Genomic DNA, 21,523 nt, shown 5'->3' with positions numbered 1-21,523 from the left:
GGATCCTTGAAGACAAAGACTGTGATTTCTACATATTAAATTCTGTAGCACCAAGTCTAAGGCCAAATGCAGAATATGCTTCAGAACATAAGTGTTTAATGCAAAAAACAACAATAATTTTAATAGCAGTGTTGATGAGTACATTTATTAAAAATAATAGGATAAGAAAATCATAATTTTCAGGAGATATCTACAGTTTAAAAGTAGAAAAAATAATTATTTACCCATGCCTTTTGATTAAACATGTGTTATATATTTATAATGTGTATTTATCAAAAGTTACATTGGGATGAGAGGAAAGAAGGTGAAGAAGACAAAGGAAAAATATACCATATTTTATCAAACTGTGGGAGATAAACCATCATATTTCAATTGCTAGGGTAATAGTGCCAATTAAGCTATAGTCTAATACTTTCATAACACTTAGACTTTTTGTTTGATATATATTTAAATATCTATTTACTGATGGATTTTTAAATATTTGAATCACTTATATGCATGTGTAACAAAAGTGTGATATCAAACAGCTAAGCTATTCCCAGCATTCCTTCACTTTCACATGTCATTAATTGTAAGAAATATTTATTTTCTAGTTAAATATAAAAGCAAAATATGTTATTGAATGGATTTATAGGGTATAAGTAACTATATTGAAAATAAACATCTGATGAGTTTATTAGGACTTGATGAAGGGTGATAGGTCTTAAATATTCTGGAACAATAAATGGAAAATAATGGACTCTATAAATACAGCCAACTGTAGAAATCCAAGTTAGAGCAAAGTTCTGTGGAAGTTTACTATCAAATTTGCTGTACAGTAGGAAAAGCTGTTACCTGGAGAGTCATAGCACAAAGGAGTAGAAAATATTAGGAGAAAGGGTATCTAACTATTGTAGAGATATGAAGCTCCAGTACTAGGATGGGAAGTTAAGAACTGAATACTCAAAGATATGGTTTAGGTCCAATATTTAACTCTTATTACAGGTTTTTCTTCTCTTGGAGCAAAGACAAATGAAAATTTCGGTATTCAAAACTTCAGCTTTGGATCACCATCTATAAAACCCACTTGCTGGGATATCTATATGCTTTATCCAGAACAATTAAGTCTCTAGTTATAAACATAAACAGAATTCCTAACTATTTCCAGAAGAGATTGAATGAGACCACACCAGAGTCAATTCTATAAATACGGTGTACTTGAGCTAAGTGGCTAATATTAAGAAAAATATTTTGGTTTAGCTTAGCTGCTGACCAGAAAATGTGAATCCCATCCATGTACCTTTTATGTATTGCTTTCTCACATTTCATCTTTGTACTGCTCTTCTGTTCATGCTCCGATCATTCATATTTTATTTTGAAACATTTTCATTTTCAGATCAGCAGTCGTGTGATCCTGGTGAATTTCTTTGCCACGATCATGTGACTTGTGTCTCCCAGAGTTGGCTGTGTGATGGGGACCCTGACTGCCCTGACGATTCAGATGAGTCTTTAGATACCTGTGAGTAGAAAGGTTTTCATGCCATTCAGATTTACGTTACATGCGAAACGAAATGTCACTTGTTTTCATGGATAACTGATGTTGTAATTGATTCTTTTATTCGTCTAGACTAAGCAACTTGAAACCTTTCATTTATGTTTCCTTTAAAATGGCTATGTGAATGAAAGCATAAAGTGCAGTTTTGTAGTGTGAACTGACTTGTTAAGGGGGAAAAAATACAAGGTTAATTTTTCAAAGTGATTGTGTTATTACTAGGGAAAAAAATGACTTGAAGAAGAAAATAAGCCTCTAAAACATAGCACTAAAAGGGAATAAGACCCTCTCCAAAAATTTCTCTCATTTTGAAACAGTGGAGTACACAGAAGGAATAGGAATCAAGCTTTAGCTCTCTTATTATTTCTATTAATACCATAGTTTATGACATATTATTAAACATAATTATTGGTTCCATTTTTCATTTTTATATACTTGTTTACATAACTGCAGACAGGACCAGTATAGATTTTGATATAAATCTTGCCATTAGAAAGCAGAGGCAATCCTTATTAATATTCCTTATGTTTGCTAGTGCTTTTTAAATTTCTCAACATATAGGTACTTATATATTTGCATTCACTGCTTTCTCTTTTCTTTGAACACGTCACTTCTTCCACAGGAAGAGGTTTTAGTTGTTTACTACATTTGTAATTTTTACTAATTTTACCAGTTTAATTTTGAAAATCTTTATGAGATTCTCCATAGCATAGAAAAGATTCCTAGGCATAAGAGGAAAAATAGATTAATAGAAAAAAATCCTCTAAAGTATAAATCTAATGTGGTAAATCCATACAAGGGAATATTATTTGGCAATAAAAAAGAATGAAATACTTATACATTCTTCATGGGATAAACCTTGAAAATATTATGCTAAGAAAAAGGAGCCAGTCATAAAAGACCACCTATTTTACCATTTTATTTGTATGAAAGACCCCCAATTGTCAAATATATAACTATAGAAGGCAGATGGCTGGTGTAGTGGAAGGCAATAAGAAATGACTGCTAATGAGTATGGGGTCTCCTTTTGGTGTGGTTAAAATATTCTAAAATGGGATTGCAGTTATGATTGCACAACTCTTAAAATATTTAGAACTATTGAAGTTTATATGCTAAAGGGGGTGAATTGTATGTGAATATTAATAAAATTGTTTAAAAATGGGAATAAATATCAATATTATAAGTATGGTTTTAGATGGCACAGCAATGTGAGAAGACAACAATAATAAATGTTCTGGCCTATAATCATATAAAGTATGATTCCATATATGAACCATAATTCATATATAGAATCATATATATAAATTGGAGTAGATAGATACTTTTTAATCTTTAACATCTCCTATTTAAGTGTCATCTAGGAGTTATTTCCTCATTCCTCTTTACCTGGAAGGATTCTCATAGCATAATCAGAATAAAGATACATTTTTGAGTTTTCATACTGGAGTGTTGCATTATGTCCTGATCCTCCCAACACATTCCTGATGACGGAAAATACAAGACATGAGCTATATTTGTGGTACCCATATCCAGGAAAGCCACGTTAGAGAAGGAATGTTGTAGAACTCTATCCTTGGCACAGTGCAATACAATTGAGAAAACAATAACTGGATAGCCTGCCTGGGCAGGACCTCCCTTTGTGCTGGTGTAGAGGATGACGGTGTTCCCTTTGAGCTCAAGAGAAGATGAGTACGAGGATCAGACAGGAAAGGATTTGTTGTATGGAATGGGAGCAAGGACCTGGATGGTCAAAACTAAAGCCTAGAGAGAGTGAACCTCAAAGTAAATGTCAAATTAGGTAGATGACAAATATTTTACCAGCCCTCCGAGGCTGAATTCCTGCCTCTGGCACTGGCTGATCCCCGGCAGGGCATCCTCAGCGCAGCAGGACACGCGTTTGCCAGCCAGCCTCCACGCCGGCTGACTGGGCGGAGGCTCTGACGGGTCCGTGTCTCTGCAACAGTGATCTTAAATATCTTGAATATCCACCCTGCCCAGGAAGTAGACACCATCTTGGGTTTGTGGAAAAGGTGGGCCCTTTAATTCAGAGATTAGGGGCTTTAGCAGACTAAGGCCTCAAATTAGAAATCATTGGTGGGGTAATTAAAAATAAAGATAGATTTTTTTCCTGCTTTCTTAATTTTAAAAATGAAATCCATACTTACTCAAGGTATTTTGGGCAGTTTTTTAAGTATACAATTATTTTCTTCTTCAATAATATTTGATGAATTAAATTTAAAAATATTTCTTTATTTTGACCGTTCTTATTCTATCCTCAAACATCAAAATTGCTGAGTATCCTTAAAGGACATGCTAACACTGATATTGTTATATCAATGTCTACGTTGATAATATATAATATATAATATAAAACTAATGTATAACAATAATTTTTGTAACAAAGATAGAGAAATACCTGTTATTCTACTTGGGTACTTAATCTGGACAACATATTTGGATCTATGTTTGATTAGCCTGTTTCAGATCAATGGTTTCAGATAACACCAACTGAAATCTGTGCATGCGTAGGAAAAAAACCCTTAGAAAATGTATCAGGCTTTTCACATTTAAATTTCTCAATCCAGATGTTCAGTCACCATTTTTTCTAATCATAGTGTTTTATAATGTGTCGTTTTATGACATTCATATTCAGTCATCACTGATCTACATAAAATAGTTACATACTTTATGAACGAATACTTTCATGTAAAAGATAAATACTGGAAATCAAAAACCTTGAAGACTGATTTTTAGGAGGGGTGATTTTTGTTCTCAGTGTATGAACAAATGCATGTTTTCAGTTATGGTTTGAACTATGTTGTATCTACAAAACCTTAGATAAAAACAGCTGAAGCAGTACACTTAATTTTCCTAAATCCACTTAGCCCTTAAAATGATAAGAGGACCAATATAGCATGGAATTTATTATGACACTGTAAAAGCTCTGCAATGATGACAATATTCTTACAGGAAAAAAGGGATATTTTCAAGGAAGAGGAAAAGGTTTTCTTGTGAAATACCAACGACTGAAATGCTTTAGAAGGTAAACATACGTACAGAAACACCAAGATGAGTTTTCTAAAATATGAAAATGGATAACTTTAATAATTTCTATCCTTACCATTGGATATGAGAAATTACTCTTTAGCCTTATATTAAAAATGAAAGTCTATATTCCTCCACATTATTTGAAGTAATTTCAAGTGTGTAAATAATAGCTAATCATGTTTAGTCCCTGTGAGGCCATGAGAATAAGAAACCAGGGAAATCATCATCCTTCTACTCAAGGCTTTCAATTCAGTTGTTGGTCTAGAGTTGTGTGTGACAAGAATTAAAATGAAGGATGGACGTTTATTTGTGAAATGAAAGCTTGGTACCACCTGTGGCTGGAAAGTATTCTTGAAAGGCACTTTTATTCTGAGGTATTCAAAATTTAATTCCTTATAGGATTTTCTGTTGAATGCTTAATGATTCTTCCTTTCCAACAATCAGCCCTTGCTGATATATATTTTCTGGGAAACTAACTTTCATATACTTGAAACTGATTCTTTTTAAGTCTGAACAGTTTTGGTGCTGCTATTTCTCCTTTTTTCTATTCCCCTACACCACTCCCCAGTCAGAAAATCATTTAGAGAGTACTTTAATTACAGATCATGTTTTCAACATATGACTTATTGACCCACAAAGTAGACTAAAATGCACTCATAAGAGGGTAACATTTACAACCTGGATGGTTGTGATGATTTGTACATTGACTCTGTATTGTCCTTCTGCAGGAATCTGTAAACTTTTTCTATAAAGAACCAGGTGATAAATATTTTAGATTTTATAACCCCATATGATTTCTGTTGAATATTCTTCTTGTTTTTTTTTTAAATTCTTTAAAATAGAAGACACATTCTCAGTGTCTAGTCGGTACAAAAACAGGCCACAGGTCCAATTCAGACAGCAGGCTGTAGCTGGCCAACCCTATATAATGTCACCGCTGAATCATTTCATATCCACTGTGAAATTATAGGGGTGGGTCTGTGCCCAGGTAGAGTCACCACAGGGAACAGAATCACCCCTCCCAGTGGAAGCATGTGGCATAGAGCCGTGTGTATACCCACCACCATACAGTGCCAGGCTCAGGCCATATGGTGTTTTCTGAAAAGGCTGGGTTTACTCCTCTATTTTGGTATGCCTCCTTATTGGTTAGGATTGCATTTGACCATATGGAGCAGAAGCAGTAGCCTAACCAAATAGGGATTTATTTTTCTCATGTAAAAAGTATAAAATTCAGGATTAATATGGCAGTTGTAGAATGGCACCGGGCTTTCTCTATCTTTCTGCCCTGCCATCCCGAGCATGGAGTTGCCAGGGGGAGAGGCACAGTATGCCGCTCTGCCTCTGCCAACAGATAACTCCATTTCAGGCAGAATGAAGGAAAAAAGAAAAGGGAAGAGGCAAGTGCCAGCTGAATTTCTGTTTTTCAAAAAACAGTAAGTTTTACAGAGAGCCCAATCAGTACATACTGCTTACATCTCCTTCTCCGGAACTGATCATGTGGCGTGTTGGGTAATGAGTATTTTCAACCAGGCCTGTTGCCTTCCAAAATAAAATTGGTGGCTGTGCTAGTATAGAAGAGGAGGAGGGTAGATACTGTGTAGGCAGAGGCACCAAGTAGCCTGTGCCATAGTGTCCCTTCACTCTCCTTTCTTCTCCCCATCACTATGCAGGAGGCGCCACACACCATGTATGATCAGGACTTCTGAATCCCAGCTCCTTGTCTCCAAGGCCAGCTCCTCCTCCACAAATGTCTTTTGTCCCGGGCAACTAACTGAATCCTATCAGGACTCCATTACTTCATTTGCACAATGGACATGGTAGTACCTTCTTCATAGTGACGATAATGCCTGTTCCATAGTAATGCCCCCTCTCTACTGCATACCCCATTCTGTATTCCAGATGCTCAGAGCTCTGAGCAAGCACTGTACCCTAAGGATCTTCTTACCGGGCACCCTAACTGCCCCCTATCCCATTCTTACTTAAGTCAATGTTATTCTCTACAGATGTGACTAAGAATAGGATGAATGTACTACATACACAAATTCAAGTTAAATTGTTAACAGTTTTTAATAATTAGATATATTACATTTGAACATTAAGACAGATTTGGTATTTGAGATTATTTTGGGACAGGTGGCTTTTCCTAGGAACTCTTCCAAAAACATTATGTTAACTAATTGACTAAAGTTAAAATGCATGGCTAAAAAAATAAGTTAGTGAATAAGATAATTTAATAGACACTGTACTCCTGAAATGCAGATGTTATCTGATTTTAGGAAATTAAGTTTATGGTATTTCTGGACTCCTCTAAGTTGGCTGTTATTGGTGAAAGCAGATTTTTTTCCTTTCTTTTTTTCATACTGAGGTAAAGAAGGATCTAATGCCTAAGAGGACCCCATTGGCCACCTGATTGATAACTATGGAATCATTTAAAAACTTGGAAGTCTACCCCAACAGAATTGAATAACACTGGCTTTGGGAGTAAACAGTTCTAATTGAAGAATGCAGTAAAAATAACAAGTCTCCTGTGTAATAGGAATAGAAGCATTTATAAAAAATGAAAATGGCTATAAGTTATTAGGGTTAGATTTACCTCTGCATGAATGGCCATTGCTTTTATTACATTCCTGTTGTATGATTTTAACTTTATTTAGATAGAGAATATTAATGAACTTACTATACTCATATAATGACCTTTCCCCCACAATATAAGGTAGAAATCCTCTTATAATTTCTTTTTAAACTTTCTTTCTTTGACAGAGGTCAGAGAAACAAAAATGAAATTCAGGTGGGAGATTATTAGCAAGTAGATATCACTCTTTAAAGATACATAAGCAGGATAGGGCTCTCAAAGCAGATGATAGGAACAATAAAATGAGTGGAAGTATGGTCCTTGTTTCTAAGTAATAGCGATTTAGAGGTCGCTTTGCAATGAGCTAATATATGAGAACCACAAAGCAGAGCTTTTTGTTAGGTAGAGAAGCTGAAATGATCTTACAGATTAAAGGGAAAGCTTATGAGACCCATGAGGACAGTTTATGTCTCTTTCAATTCTTCTTGTTTTGCTCTTCATTTTACTGTGAGGTTTTTCATTTTAGCAGCAGAGAGGCCAAAACACTGACCCATCTTAAATAATAAAGACTCCCACTTAAGAGTTGAGATTGAGGGATGGCATGAACGGGGGCGGGGAAGTACAATTGTGAATTATAAGAGCCAGTCTAATATTGATATGTTTTCCTAGCACAGTAGAGATGGGATTTGGGGGGGGTCACATTTCTCTTCATTCTGCCCCACAGTATGCTAATCCATCTCTGAAAGTCTGCCTCTGCAGTTTTAAGAAAGGTTGATTGGAGGCATTGTTGATAAAACTGAGTACACTACAGCTCAGGTAAGCGAAGCAAGACCAGCGTTCAAAAAGGCCTCACGTTTTACTCAAGAAGTCACTGCTTTTTGGTTTTCTGATCCAAGATCACAGGTCACAGGATAAGAAGAGACTTGGGCCTCTTATCCTAGACTGGAAAATATAGGAAATAAAAAGCTTGAAATAATGTGAAAGAAAGGGGGTAAAATAAAATCAGTGAATTCTAGAGACAAGTCTGGTAAAATTCTCCTCAGCGTAAAGAGTGGTGTCCTGTAAACAAGTGCTATTGCAGAGCTCTGTAGGGACAAACTGAAGGCTGAGCAAGGAGGCTTCTCAGAGACAAGCCAAGCCATCATTTATCCACAACTAATCTAGTGTTTGGAATTGGGGATGAAGGCTTCTTACCTTTCATGGGTGAGCACATTTCTTCCCAGAGGACATTTTATTCTTTATAGCCAGTGTATAAAATTTACATTTGACTTTCACTCAGGAGTGCTTCTAAAATGACATATTTTGCTAAGTGAAGTTCTAAAGAATGTTGTGTCCTAACTTTTTTTAATGGTAATGTCTTGTCCTTTCTCTTCCTTCCCCACCCCATATTCCATTATCTTTCCCCGAGTGCAGGTTATAAGCCATACTTTAACATACCTACAGAATTTACAGTAAGACAAAGAGTATGATCACTCCATTAATTGCTGACTTGGTCCTGTTCCAAATCAGGCAGCATAATGGACTTGGGGTTAATTATTTTTTTAAAATTCTCACCCAATGATATATCCATTGATTTTACAGAGAGAGGAAGGGAAAAAGTGAGAGCAGGAGAGGGGGGAAGAGAGAGGGGTGGGGGGAGGGGGGAGAGAGAGAGAGAAGCATCTATGTGAGGGAAAAACATGGATTGATTGCCTCATATATGCACTTTGACTGGAGATCAAACCCACAACCTAGGTATGTGCTCTGACCAGGGTGCAAACCTGCAAACTTTTGGTGTAAAGAATGATATTCCAATCAACTGAGTCACCAGGCCAGGGTGGGGTTGAGTTTTTTAATTAAAATCCTTGTACAATTAGCTTTCCTGATTTTTAGGATGGGAGAAATTGCTCAAAAAAGAAAAGTTCATGAGAGGATGGCTAAAAGTCAGACATAAGTGGAAGAATACCAATCATGAATGTGGCTTATAGCAATACACTCAGTTTACAAGGCCTCTTTTCCTCCCTCCTTCCTTCTTCCCTCCCTGCCTCCCTCCCTCCCTCTCTCCCTTCATTCCTTTTCTTTCAAAAGATGTCTTGGCCGGGGTGGGGGGGGGGGCGGGGGCGGGGTGGAAGGGTCAACCTTGGAGGGTTAGTTAAAAAGGGGATAGAATCCCTTCAATGGGAGAAAACTTTCTGTTTACTCAACCACTAAGAAGAAAACAAACCACAAACAATTACTTTCCAACATGTCTGATTGAGTTGCCAAAAGAAAAATAATTATAAATATAAAATATTTTCTAGAATCAATGTGCAGCCATAAGGCTAATTTTCAACTTTCACAAATAAGAATTGTAGAAATGATGTATACTTATACTTTGATAATGCTTTAAAATGTGCACATTAATATTATTAAATGTCATTTTGTCATTGTAACTGATTTTTTTTTAAATACAGACAAGGTATTGTAGCTATGAAAACAATAAGAAATGAGACACAAACAGATTGTTTGGTAAAGAACCTCACAGCTAATGGGTAATGAGGCTGAAGTAGGAATCCAGAACTTCTGTATCATCACTTATTACCATGGCATCTGTTATGGGTTGAATTGTGCCACCTCAAAATTCATATATAAGAACTCCAAATCCCCAGTACCTTAGAATGTGCCTGTATGTTGAGAAAGGGCCTTAAAAGAGCTAATTAACTTAAAGTGAGGTCATGAGAATGGGCCTGACTCTAAACTGAGAGCTGTCCTTATATGAACAGAAAATGTTGACATACTAGGTTATGCTAGGGCCGTGCATGCACAGGTGGGAAAGCGTGAGAAGAGACAGTAAGAGTGTAGCCATATTCAGTCCAAGGATAGAGAGAGGCTTGAAAGAAACCAATCCTGCCAACATCTTAATCTTGGACTTCTAATTTCCAGAACTCTGAGGAAATTAATTTCAATTGTTTAAGCCATCTGGTCTATGGTATTTTGTTATCAGAACCCTAGCAGACTAATATAGCATTCTATATTCAACAAAATTCCATTTATTTTATATCAGTATAAAAATAATGCAGTGATTTAAAAATTTCCACTTTTCCTTGAAGAGATATTATATCAGAGTACTGAAATAGCAGGCATTATAATTCTGTTAAAGCGATATGAAATGTAATTACCAATTAGTTTCTGATGGAATAAAAGTCCCATCCCTACAGTAGTGGCTATAATCCTGTAAGAAAATCTAATTTAAAGAGTGGTGTTTATATGAAAATGAAATATATTTTAAATAAAAAGTTAGTATATAGTTAATATAGATTTTTTTCAATTACTTATGAATTGTGGGTTGCTCCAAAATTTAAAAAAAAAGATATACATTTACCTGACCCTTCCCCCTGGTGATCCAGGACACTCATTTAGAAGACATTTGGTAGCCATTTTTACAATAAAAACTATTTACAAAGTAAAATACAAACTTAAAAAGATGACTTAATTACCATTATTTTCTTAGAAAGCAGTAGAAATGAATAACTGGTATATACTAGTCATAATATAGATATTAATGACTATGTTAGCTTTCTATAATCTATATTAGATTGCTATAATTTTTAATTCTAAATTAATTACCAGGTTAGGCAATAAAGTAGATGTAATTTGACAGTAAAAAGATTTCTTTCTCTACATAGACCTTTGGGAAATTTTGTTACCTTTTACTTCTAAATTTGCTCATATTAGACAATTCAACTTTTAAAATAAGTGACATGCTATGTATTTTCACTTAAATAGTGAAGACAGTTTTGTCACTGCACTAGACTTCTTCAAATACAAATGGATTTTCTTGAAGAAAACTAGAAATCAATCAATCAGCAGCTATTTACTGAGGAACTACTGTGTTCAGGTGTTTACTAGGTACTGATCTTCAACCATTTATCCCATGTCCCACCATATACCAGAGCTTTAGCTTATGCCAGTTTAGTCCTCTATCCTGGTTAAATGTGATTATTTCCATGTTAAAGAAGATGATGTCTATGATAAAGATGATATTACTGACACAAAATGGATGATAAATGTGATCCAGATGTTGCAATATGATCCTTATATGGATTATCTCCTTTGATCACAATGTTGTGATGAGCTTTGAGAAACAGTCTTTCCTATAAGCCAGCCTTTGGTCTCTGCTCGGATCATCAGATCAGGACCTTGAGAGCCAAGAGAGCTGAGCCACCTGTATGACCGCCAGTCCCACAGGTGACTCTGGCCACTGAGAAATAACAGGGAGCCAACACAGGTGATATGCTATTTACTTGGCTTTTATTAATGCAGGTTCACTATTTTTTTATTAATGCAAATTCACTCTAAATCCATACTAACCTGATAAAAATACTAATCACTCAGAAACAATCGGTAATAACAACACACAAGACAATTGGGGGATAACGAACCCGAGTCTCAGAGTCTCAGTCTGCAGGTCCTGGAGACAGCATGGTGAGCAACGGAGACGTCAACGTCTTGCAAGGCATTATATCTGGAGCAGGGTCAGCAGCAAGGCAAACGAAATTCTCAGTCCAGCAGGGCAAAGCGTTCGGTAGCCTGGCAGTCAGGCGATCAGCACAGTGTGGAGCAGCACTTTAGTGTGTGGAGCTCAACTGTCTCAGCAGCGGTCTGAAGCCTGTCAGTTAACCCTTGAGGGTCATGTACTCCATCCCTCTGGGTTGCCTGACAGGGGCTGTGGCACTCCTGATGGAGCATGGGGGATTGCCAGGTGGTTTTATCCTGGGTATTCCACCTCTACAGATGTGTCTGTTCAGGTCATGTGTGCAGATATCTTGAACACTCCACCCTGCCAGGCATGACTTAGGTAGTCTCCTTCTTGAACCAAAGTGTCACGCCTGATTGGCAGCCATCTTGGTTGACATGAATGATGCTGTTTTGTCTTATATATTTGGTCCTACCCTGACTGGACCAATGCCATTTTACTGGTCCTGCTCTCCGCAACAACCTTGAGCAGGATATTGGGTAGAGTTGTTCAGATTGTGCAGGCCTAGGGTGACAAATATCACAGCAGCACAGTATATGTATTTTCCCACAAATGGGAATGAACTATCTAGAAAATGGGGCAAACTTTTCTAATGTGCACAAAGGCATTATATGAACTAATGGTATCCCTGCCTATGTTGCTAACATTGGTCTGCTTTTATTGATAATAAAAATAAAGCATGTGGGAAGTTATCTGCTAGAGGTCTTAAAGCTATTAAGCAGCAGGGCTACAAATGAATAATGTGCCAAGCTCTACAGCTGTCTAGATAAAGCAAGCAAGTGAGGCTCAGAGAAGTTAGGTTCCACTAAGAGTCTCTCTAAGTGAAGGCAAGATACTGTCCTTGCCCATCTCAAATTACATTCAAGTTAAGGTGCTTTCCACGATATCACATACCACCTGTGTATACTACATCCCAATATAGGGACAGGATCCGGCAGAAGTAACATCTGCTTGAGTGTGGTCGGTAGGGTAATGATATGGGTATAATAATTTATAGTTTTAATTTGAACATTTCACCTAAAATGTCATATGGTGTGCTTGAGTGTGATATTGTTATGTTACAGAATTACATGCTTATGATTTTGTAATAAAAGAGTTTGTAATAAAGAAGGGGCATTATTTGTGCCAGACCCTGTATATTCATCCAATTATAATTGAGTGGCTACTGTGTAACAAAGCCTGTGACAGATGTTGGGATTGACAAGATCAATATGCTAAAGATGAAAGATAGAAATAATAACAATTGGAGAGAGGATTTTAATTATTTTTCCAAACAGAAAGAATATGTTTATGAATTTCTAAGTTACTGTACTAAAAATTATAAAATGTATATGGGTTAACATTTATATATACATGTATATGAACGTCATGTTTGTGCATATAAAAATTGAATTTGGAAAATATAATTAATATTTTCTTAACCATTTTTGCTCACACACACACTAAACAGAGCACACAAATACACATACACTAACTTAAAAACAGTGTTGAGACTAACTCTGCAGATGATGAGATTTTTATTAGACTTCTATTGCTGTATAACAAATTACTACAAATTTAACATGTTAAAACAACTTCCATTTCCTCCCTGGCTGGTGTGGCTCAGTGGATTGAGTGCTAGCCTGCAAATTAAGGATCACTGGTTTGATTCCCAGTCAGGGCCTATGTCTGGGTTGTGGGCCAGGTCCCCAGTAAGGGGCACGCAAGAGGCAACCACACAATGCTATTTCTTTCCCTCTCTTTCTCCCTCCATTCCTCTCTGTCTAAAAATAAAATAAATAACATCTTAAAAAAAACAACAACTCCCATTTCCTGTCTCACAGCTCTGTAGATACAAGTCTTGGAAGGAACAAATGGGTTCCTTGTTTCACAAAGCTGAGGTCAAGTTTTTGCTCAGGCTATGCTCTTATCTGGAAGATCAAAGGAAAAATCTACCAACTCATTTAGGTTGTTGGCTGAATTCAGTTTCTTGGGATTGTAGAACTAGGGTTACAAATTTTTAATGTCTGTCAGCATCAGCCATTCATAACGACTAAAGGCCATCAATATTCCTTGACAGAAGACCCCCTATATTTTCATAGCCAGACTATGTCGTAACTCCTCGTGCTTCGTATTTCCAGTCCCTGATTTTCTCCTGGGTTACCATATGGAAAAACACCTCTCCACTTTTAAAGATGCCTGGTGATTAGATTAAAAGCATTTGGGTAACTTTTCTCTTGCTATATAATATAATACAGTCCTGAAACTGATATCTGATATTTACAGGTTCCAACCACATACGCCAGAGCAGGAGCTACACAAGGATGAGTGTCATTGGGAGTCATCCTCAGAACTCTGTCTAAACAGTGTATTAGTTTACTAGGGCTGCCATAAAAAATAATGCAGGCTGGTAGCTTGAATTAACAGGCATTTATTTCCTCATAGTTCTGAAGGCTGAAAGTTTAAGATCAAGGGGTTGCCAGGGTTGGATAAATTGGATATGGGCAACTCACTATAAGTCACATCCTTTGTAATGAGGATTTAGACTGCCAGGTTCCTGGTAAAATTTACTTCAATATAGACTTTTGCTTCTAACTTCCATTCTCTGTTTCTTAATAATCACAGATTGATATACTGGGCATTTGTAGATGCTAGGGAATAAAATAGGTTCAATTTACATAACCTCCAGAGGAAAAAAATGAAACATAAAAAAACCCATAATTCATTGAGGTAAAGAAACTGGCATAAAGACATATAGTTAATGAATCTCAGAACTGTGACTGGAATTTATATCCTCTTAACTTACACTTTGCTTTTTTTCCCCCCCTTCATTTTGTTTGTTTATCCCAGTGATATAGTTCTCTCTAAACTCTTTCTGTACAGTTTACATCTCATTATTTATCAAAATAACAGGAAAAGATCAGAAATATAATTTCTAACTAAATTGCTAAATTAAAACATAGAAGAGCATCTACAAACTTTGACAGTCCCATCTACCCTCAAGAGCTGGCATGCATGTGCACATGCATAGAATATAAACACACACACACCATAATATTTTTCTATAAAAGAAAGGTGGTCCGTTTACTTGATATATGTGTAGCTTCTTTTTTCGGTGTTAACATTGCAAATGGAGAGTACTATTAGTAGGGGTAAGTAATACACAGTAAGTTTAAATGGTACAACACTTGCTTAATTTTCAGAAGACATCCTAATACAGGGGATGGATATCTATGCCAAAAACAATTAGATAACATTCTATTTGTCAAATATTCGTTCACGCTGTTTTTAACTTACATTCGATAAAACATTGTAGATCAATTAACTTTACCTTAATTTTTCAATAACCTAAAAAGTAAGCACATACATTTTTTGGAAAATCTGTAAATACTTAATTACATTAAACCCAAGGCCCCACTGTCAGGTTTTTGCTCAAAGCAGTTCTTTTACAACTCTACTATTTTTCAACAATGAAAAAGTCTCTGACAGAAATACTGAGCGGCCTTAAAGAGAATATTTCCAAATTCTGGTATAATAATTCTTCCTGATACAGTTATGGGGTCTTTCTCAAATAGGGAATGTTTCTTGCACATCAAAAACCCTGATTTTGAACTTTTGATGTATTATTCGCTGAGGACTGCTTCAATTACTTTTCTTTTGACTGGTAGAGGACTTTATTTTGCTAGTACTGAGGTACCGTAAGACACAAATTATACTTATAAAAATATATATGGAGTTGTGGTAAAGGTATAGAGAAGAGTATGTTTTACCTTTATTGGGAATATAAACTATTTTTTACACATCTTCTTACTCTCATAACATAACTATATGCTGTATTACATTATGTAAAGTTCCAGAAGTTAACAAACTGATTAATCTCCTATTTTAAAGAAATGATATTTTAATTTTTTTAAAGTATGTAGTTTATTCAGAAAAATTCATACTCAAAATACTGATTAGGGTAGATTTGGTAAGGATTACAGCCTTCCAATATGAGTGAATTTTAACCAGGCTTAATGGAAAAAACAATTCTCTTGGTGTTTTATTTAATATGAGATTTGTAATCAGATGATTTATAGGAGTTTAGGTTTTACAAAATGTGAGCATTTGTCTTGATAAAGTGATAAACTTCTCCCAGTGTCAGTAGAGATCAATACTCTCTTGTTTTTCTCATTCCAGTGATGCAGAGAGGTAAAGTGAAAGCATTGTTATTAGTAACTTGTATGTCTTAGAACATGACCTTTCCTGTAGATTTGCATAAGTTAAGATTAAAATACATCCATGAGGTCCTGGACCGTGTGGCTCAGTTGGCTGAGTGTCTTTCTGCAAAATGAAAGGCTGCCAGGCACGTGCCTTGGTAGAGGTTCTGGTCCCTGGGACACCTTTGAGAAGCAGCCAATTGATGTTTCTCTCCCTCTCTTCCTTCCTCACCTTTTCTCTAAATAAATAAATAAAATCTTAAAAAAAATACATCCATGAGTGCTTTACCAATATTCAAGATATGGGGAGATAGTGTCTTTCTTCCAGACTAAATATTGATTTCAAGGGTGGAAGTAAATAAAGGGTGATGGTTAGATCTAAAATTTGAACTTGATGGTTTTACAGATATTTTTAGTGAGTATTTTTGTTACTGTTGTTTATCAAATGTCTATTGTGTCATCATTGATTTCTCTTTGTTTCATATACTAATTTTTCCAGCTCTTTCATTTTGTCTACTTAACTAGTTATATTCATAAAATTTTCATCTTGTTATTTATTCTGATGGCCTTTGTGTTAATCCTGACTTCTGACATAACATTTTTCTTTGTGTTGTTATACTACCAAAGTATTAAATCTTTGTGACATGTGGCCTTTTTTTCTCTCCCCTTCCTACCCTGTTTGTTTTCTCTCTTACTGAATCTCTTAATTCTAGTGATATTCATTATATGCTTTTTTCCTACTCTATTTTAATTTACTATGTTCCGTTGCCTTAACTTTTACCTCCCTCAACTAATTCTATTATTTATAACAAAGAAATCACAGCTACTTAATCAACAAGTAGTTCAACTCCAAAAATATTACAAGTTAATTGAAAATAGTTGGGATAAAAACCTTTTCTATGTATGATAAATAAAAAATACAGAGAATAAAGAATAAGTAAATCTAAATCCAAAGAGCTGCCTCAAATTCTATCATAATCATAATTGAGAAACTATAATAAATATAAGTAAAGAATTTGAATTTTTAATAAACAAATGACTCTAAACATCTCTAATGGTACAGAGAAAAAATAGGTTAAATACGTATGAATTTCAACAAATCATTTTTGGTAATAAAGTAATAATTATCAATATGTACTATAAATAGTAAATTTGCTATCCTCTATAGTGAAAAAGCAAATAAAAAGAGAGCTTTTAAAATTTGGTAGCATTCATTTTTGTATGAAAATAAATCTGATAACTAGGAATGATTTTTAAAAATTATAATGCTATTTGACTACATTTATTCTCTGAAGTGTTTTGATTCTGCCACTTAAACTTTGAACTTGGGCCAAAAGAAATCTTCTGTAGAAACTCTTATTAAAGTAATGACAGTTGGACCTTTAGGTACTATCCAAAACCTATTCAATATATTTGAATAGTTGCTTAATGTTGCCCTTTATTCTAGCAAAAATGTGTTTGAAGAGTAATAACTTTTTGTCCTTAGAATAACTCATGAAATTTGAAAACAGATGGTCTTTTTAAAAGAAGAGTGTATCACTCTTTAAAAAAAAACAAAAACAAGTACTTTAAAACAAGTCCTAAGAGGTTTCATAAAGCATGGAATATAAATCTATTTTAATCAGCAAAAAGAAAAAAGGAAAAAGAGCAACAAAAAACACTAGATTGTGAACAGAAAAGAATCAGTTATTGACAATGTATACAGAATAACCATGAAAGGAGAGGATAACGCGCTGTAAGCAGCAGGGAGACAGCCCACATAGAATTTAGCCCTTTCAGCAAGGCAGCTGGTAGGTGTCTAAAATAAAAAGTAAGTAAATTATAATTTTTTGAAATATTATTTAACATTTTCATAATTATCAATGGATTTGTATCAGACAGGCATATCATCATTAAAAAAATGAGGCATTAATGTAATTATCATGGAATTTTTCCTCAACAGACTGCAATAGCCAAATATATTAAATTACTGAATAAAGTGGTCATTTTGACTTAGGGAAATTCATGTAAGTCCAGGAAAGCAGGAATGCGGTGCTTTAGCCATGATTCACTGGCTACCTGGATGATCTCATTTGTCAGTGAATTCAACATTGCTGGAACATGTAATTCATTAATAAGCCATTAAAATATGAAAACTCAACAGAAGAGGGCAGGACTGCTTTCTGGCTAGCATGATATACGGTTGTTGCAGTTTCTCAGAGCCCGCATCTGTTTCGTGTGTCCATTCTCATTTTTTCCCATGATATGCTGCTTGTTAATCATTCTGAGGATTGCCCGTGGAGTGAATAAAGATATTGCAACCTCAGTGTTAATTTCCAATTTATTTTTCTGACAAATTGCAAATATTAAGCATTACTAGAGTCAGATCTGTGGTATTTGGTTGACAATTTCACAATACAGTAAAAATTAAAAATGTTATATTTGAAATTTGCTTTTGCATAATGTTTACCGGGAGGATGTATTAATAAAAAGTTTTAAAGTATTTATATACTGTCTTTAAATTTGTTCCCAGGTTTTATGTGTACATATAGATTCAGTCAATATAGATAAAGCTATGATAAAACATTAATGGAAAAATCATTTTTTAGTATTCGCTAAGCTTATTTTTGTTAGTTTGCATGTTAGCATTCAAAAGGAAAATTATATACTTGTCTAGATATATATTTTAATGCATTTTCATAATTTTAAAAATGTCTTTGGGATGTAATTCTCTCATTTTGGTATTTCCTTAAAAAGTTTTTGTTATGTTTTGTGTAACACCCTTCATCATTTGCTATATTTGGAAAATTTTTACCAAAACTCTTCAGAATCACTTTAGCAAATATTATATTCTTGATAGAGATGATACATAAAAATAATTAAATACCGCTTTTGAAAGGAGAACTTCACTTGTAAACAATTTTATATCAATATCAAGGCCGTAGCTGTAGAAAATTTATAGATAATACAGCAAACCTTAGAGATATTGAGGGTTACATTCTAGACCACCACAGTCAAGCAAATATCAAAATACAGAAAATAACACTTTTGGGGAGGGTGTTCCCAGTGCATATAAGAATTATGTTTACACTATATTATAGTCAATTAAGTGTGCAATAGCATTGTCTAGAAAAACAATGTACTGTGAATATCTTAACTTAAAAATACTTTATTGCTAAAAAAAAAAACACTAACTTTCATCTGAGCTTTTAACAAACTGCAAATTTTTTTGCTGGTAGAAGATTTTGCCATTTTGATAGCTGCTGACTGGTTAGGGTTGTGGTTGCTGAAAGTCAGGGTGACTCTGACAATTTTTTAAATAAAGCAACAATGAAATTTTCTGCCTTTATTAACTCTTTCTTTCATTAACAATTTCTCTGTAGCATGTGATTCTGTTTAATAGCATATTACCCACAGAACTTCTTTCGAAGTTGCAGTCATCTCAAACCCTGCCACTCCTTTATCAACGAAGTATCCTCAGATATTTCTAATCTATTTTTAAATATAATGAATGAAAACATTGAATGTATTGTTTCTAAGGAACTTATTCCTAAGGAATGCATTGTTTCTAAGGCACTGTTATATTTCTAAAATAGATTTTTATTATAAAAATCTGTTAATTTAGGATGATGTAATAGGGTACTGCTGGAGATTCTGCTTCCAAAATACTTTCTTTTTAGGTGAAAAACATTTTTTACTTTTCAATGGTGATTCTTATTATATAAATTCGATAGAATCCTGTTTAGCATTGCTCAGGCCGGGTGGAAATGAGGGCCCCTGAGTGCCTGCCACCTGCCCACACACGAGCCCGCAGTTGCCCCTGCGGAGACTTTCCAGAATCCCCAGGGCACAGGAGAGCACAGCTTGAAACCATTACCCTAAAGTGCATCTAAGATCAGAGGAGTTATACATAAGGTATTTAATTTTGGGAAACTTTAAAAAAGCATAGATATAAGTAAAATGAAAGAAGATATAAAGGCTTAATTCTATTCATTAACAGAACACATTTTATTTTAATTAAATAACTGAATCTCTACTACAGTCTTTTCCTGGTAATTTTTCATAATAAAACATACATAAAGATAAATGCACTGTTTATCTCCAGAGACACACTATGCATCAATAACAACGAGGTAATGATTCAAACTATGTGTGTCCAAACTATTAACACCTGAAAAATGAATCTGAAAAAGCAGTAAAAGGACATTGTTAATGTGGAAAACTACTAAGCTTAAACTATTTCTTTATTCCTAATTTGAATTCTTTATGGATCTTAGCCATCCAACTTCAAGGACTATAGTGTACTTGAAGCTATAATGTAGCATATCAGTGGTGGTAAAGTCATCAATAAATGGGAAAATGAAGGCCATTTAGAGTCCTTTTAGTCTCCTCCAAGTAGAATGTTCCTATTTGAGGCAGATCTGAGGGAGGCTGCACAGCCTTGAAAATATTATTTCAAACATTATTAAACCACCTGACTCAAAACTGGAACAAATTCCCTTGGCCTTGCTCACATTCCAGTACCACCCCATGAGCTCTTCTTAACTCCTCTCTTCTTCTATTATTACACGAAAATGGAAAGTATGAACAGCTTTCTTCAGCCAAAACACACAGATTCCTGTAGAAGCAGTTTTTATTCTACAGCTGCCAAAAAGAAAACATAGAGTAAAGCTGGTATGTTTCTTATTAAAATGATTTTATCACTTTATATTCATTTCTTTTAAGCCTGAACCGTAGGCCTGCAGCCACTGCCATGCTTTGATTGAGAGCATAGTCATTAAAACAACTACAAAGCGGCTCATCTTATCCTTCTTGATGAATGGTATTCTGGGTCATTCTGGGCTGCTGTTGTTATTATTTTACAATAATAAAATACTATTTTCATAGCTAAAATTTGAGTTCTCACCATGTGTAGATATGATACTAGTGCACTACTGAATTGTTTCATCCTTGTAACAATGCTATGAGGTGGTGATTTTAACATTTTTCATCTCATGGTACATGGAAACTAATTACTAAAATTCTGTGGCACACCTAAAAATATATTTTTTGCTGACAAAAAATACATATATTTTTTATTCGTTCATACTGTAAAGCTATCATTGTGTTGGCTGTTTTTTTGTTTGGTTTTTTTTTACAATCTAATAGAAAAGTGATCAGTGCCTTTGACTAAATCGTCATGTATTTCATGTTTTAAAAAGTCTTGCAGATTGGACAAAAAGGAAAAAGGACTCAAGGACATGGACAACAATGTACTGATTACTAGAGGAAGAAGTATGAAGGGGCTAAATGGTAATGAGAAAAAATACAATAAAGATTAAATAAAAAATTTTCTTGCAACACACCGTTAAAATTCCTCCTATGAGGTATTAGGAGAGTGTTAATAGAGAACTGGATCCCCCCAATAAAACATCTAGTTTGCTTTATCAATCTTTATCCAGAGGTTGCATATTAATTTTTCTAAAGAATAATAAGCAATTAGGAGCCATAATGACTGTTAAGTTCCAGGTATTTTTAATTTTACAAAGTTTCTAATTATCACTTTTAATTGGTAACATATATAGTGGTCATAAGAAAACAACAATACTGTAATTCTTGCTATTAAAAAGTCCAGTTTTTATGAACTAGCAGAAACATAATAGAAGAGCTCACAGAACCTTCCTAGTTTAAAAATCATCAGTGTTAGGAAAGCTGATGATTAGAGCTCAGCAGTTCTCAGT

General features: G+C 34.7%; 1 protein-coding gene across 1 annotated transcript in view; it reads left to right on the top strand.

Moving 5' to 3' along the window:
* LRP1B (LDL receptor related protein 1B) overlaps positions 1–21,523 on the top strand; it is a 1,772,547-nt gene that overhangs the window by 337,402 nt on the left and 1,413,622 nt on the right. The window contains exon 2 of the mRNA XM_054562474.1: positions 1,376–1,498. Coding sequence (XP_054418449.1) covers positions 1,376–1,498 — 123 coding nt within the window. The remainder of the gene's footprint in view (positions 1–1,375; positions 1,499–21,523) is intronic.

The sequence above is a fragment of the Pteronotus mesoamericanus genome, unplaced genomic scaffold (genome assembly GCF_021234165.1).
Source record: "Pteronotus mesoamericanus isolate MK-2021 breed Mesoamerican mustached bat unplaced genomic scaffold, CSHL_Meso_final scaffold_651, whole genome shotgun sequence".
NCBI classification, from domain to species: domain Eukaryota; kingdom Metazoa; phylum Chordata; class Mammalia; order Chiroptera; family Mormoopidae; genus Pteronotus; species Pteronotus mesoamericanus.
Note: the sequence above shows the minus strand (reverse complement) of the source record. Positions and strands in the feature narration are given on the sequence as shown.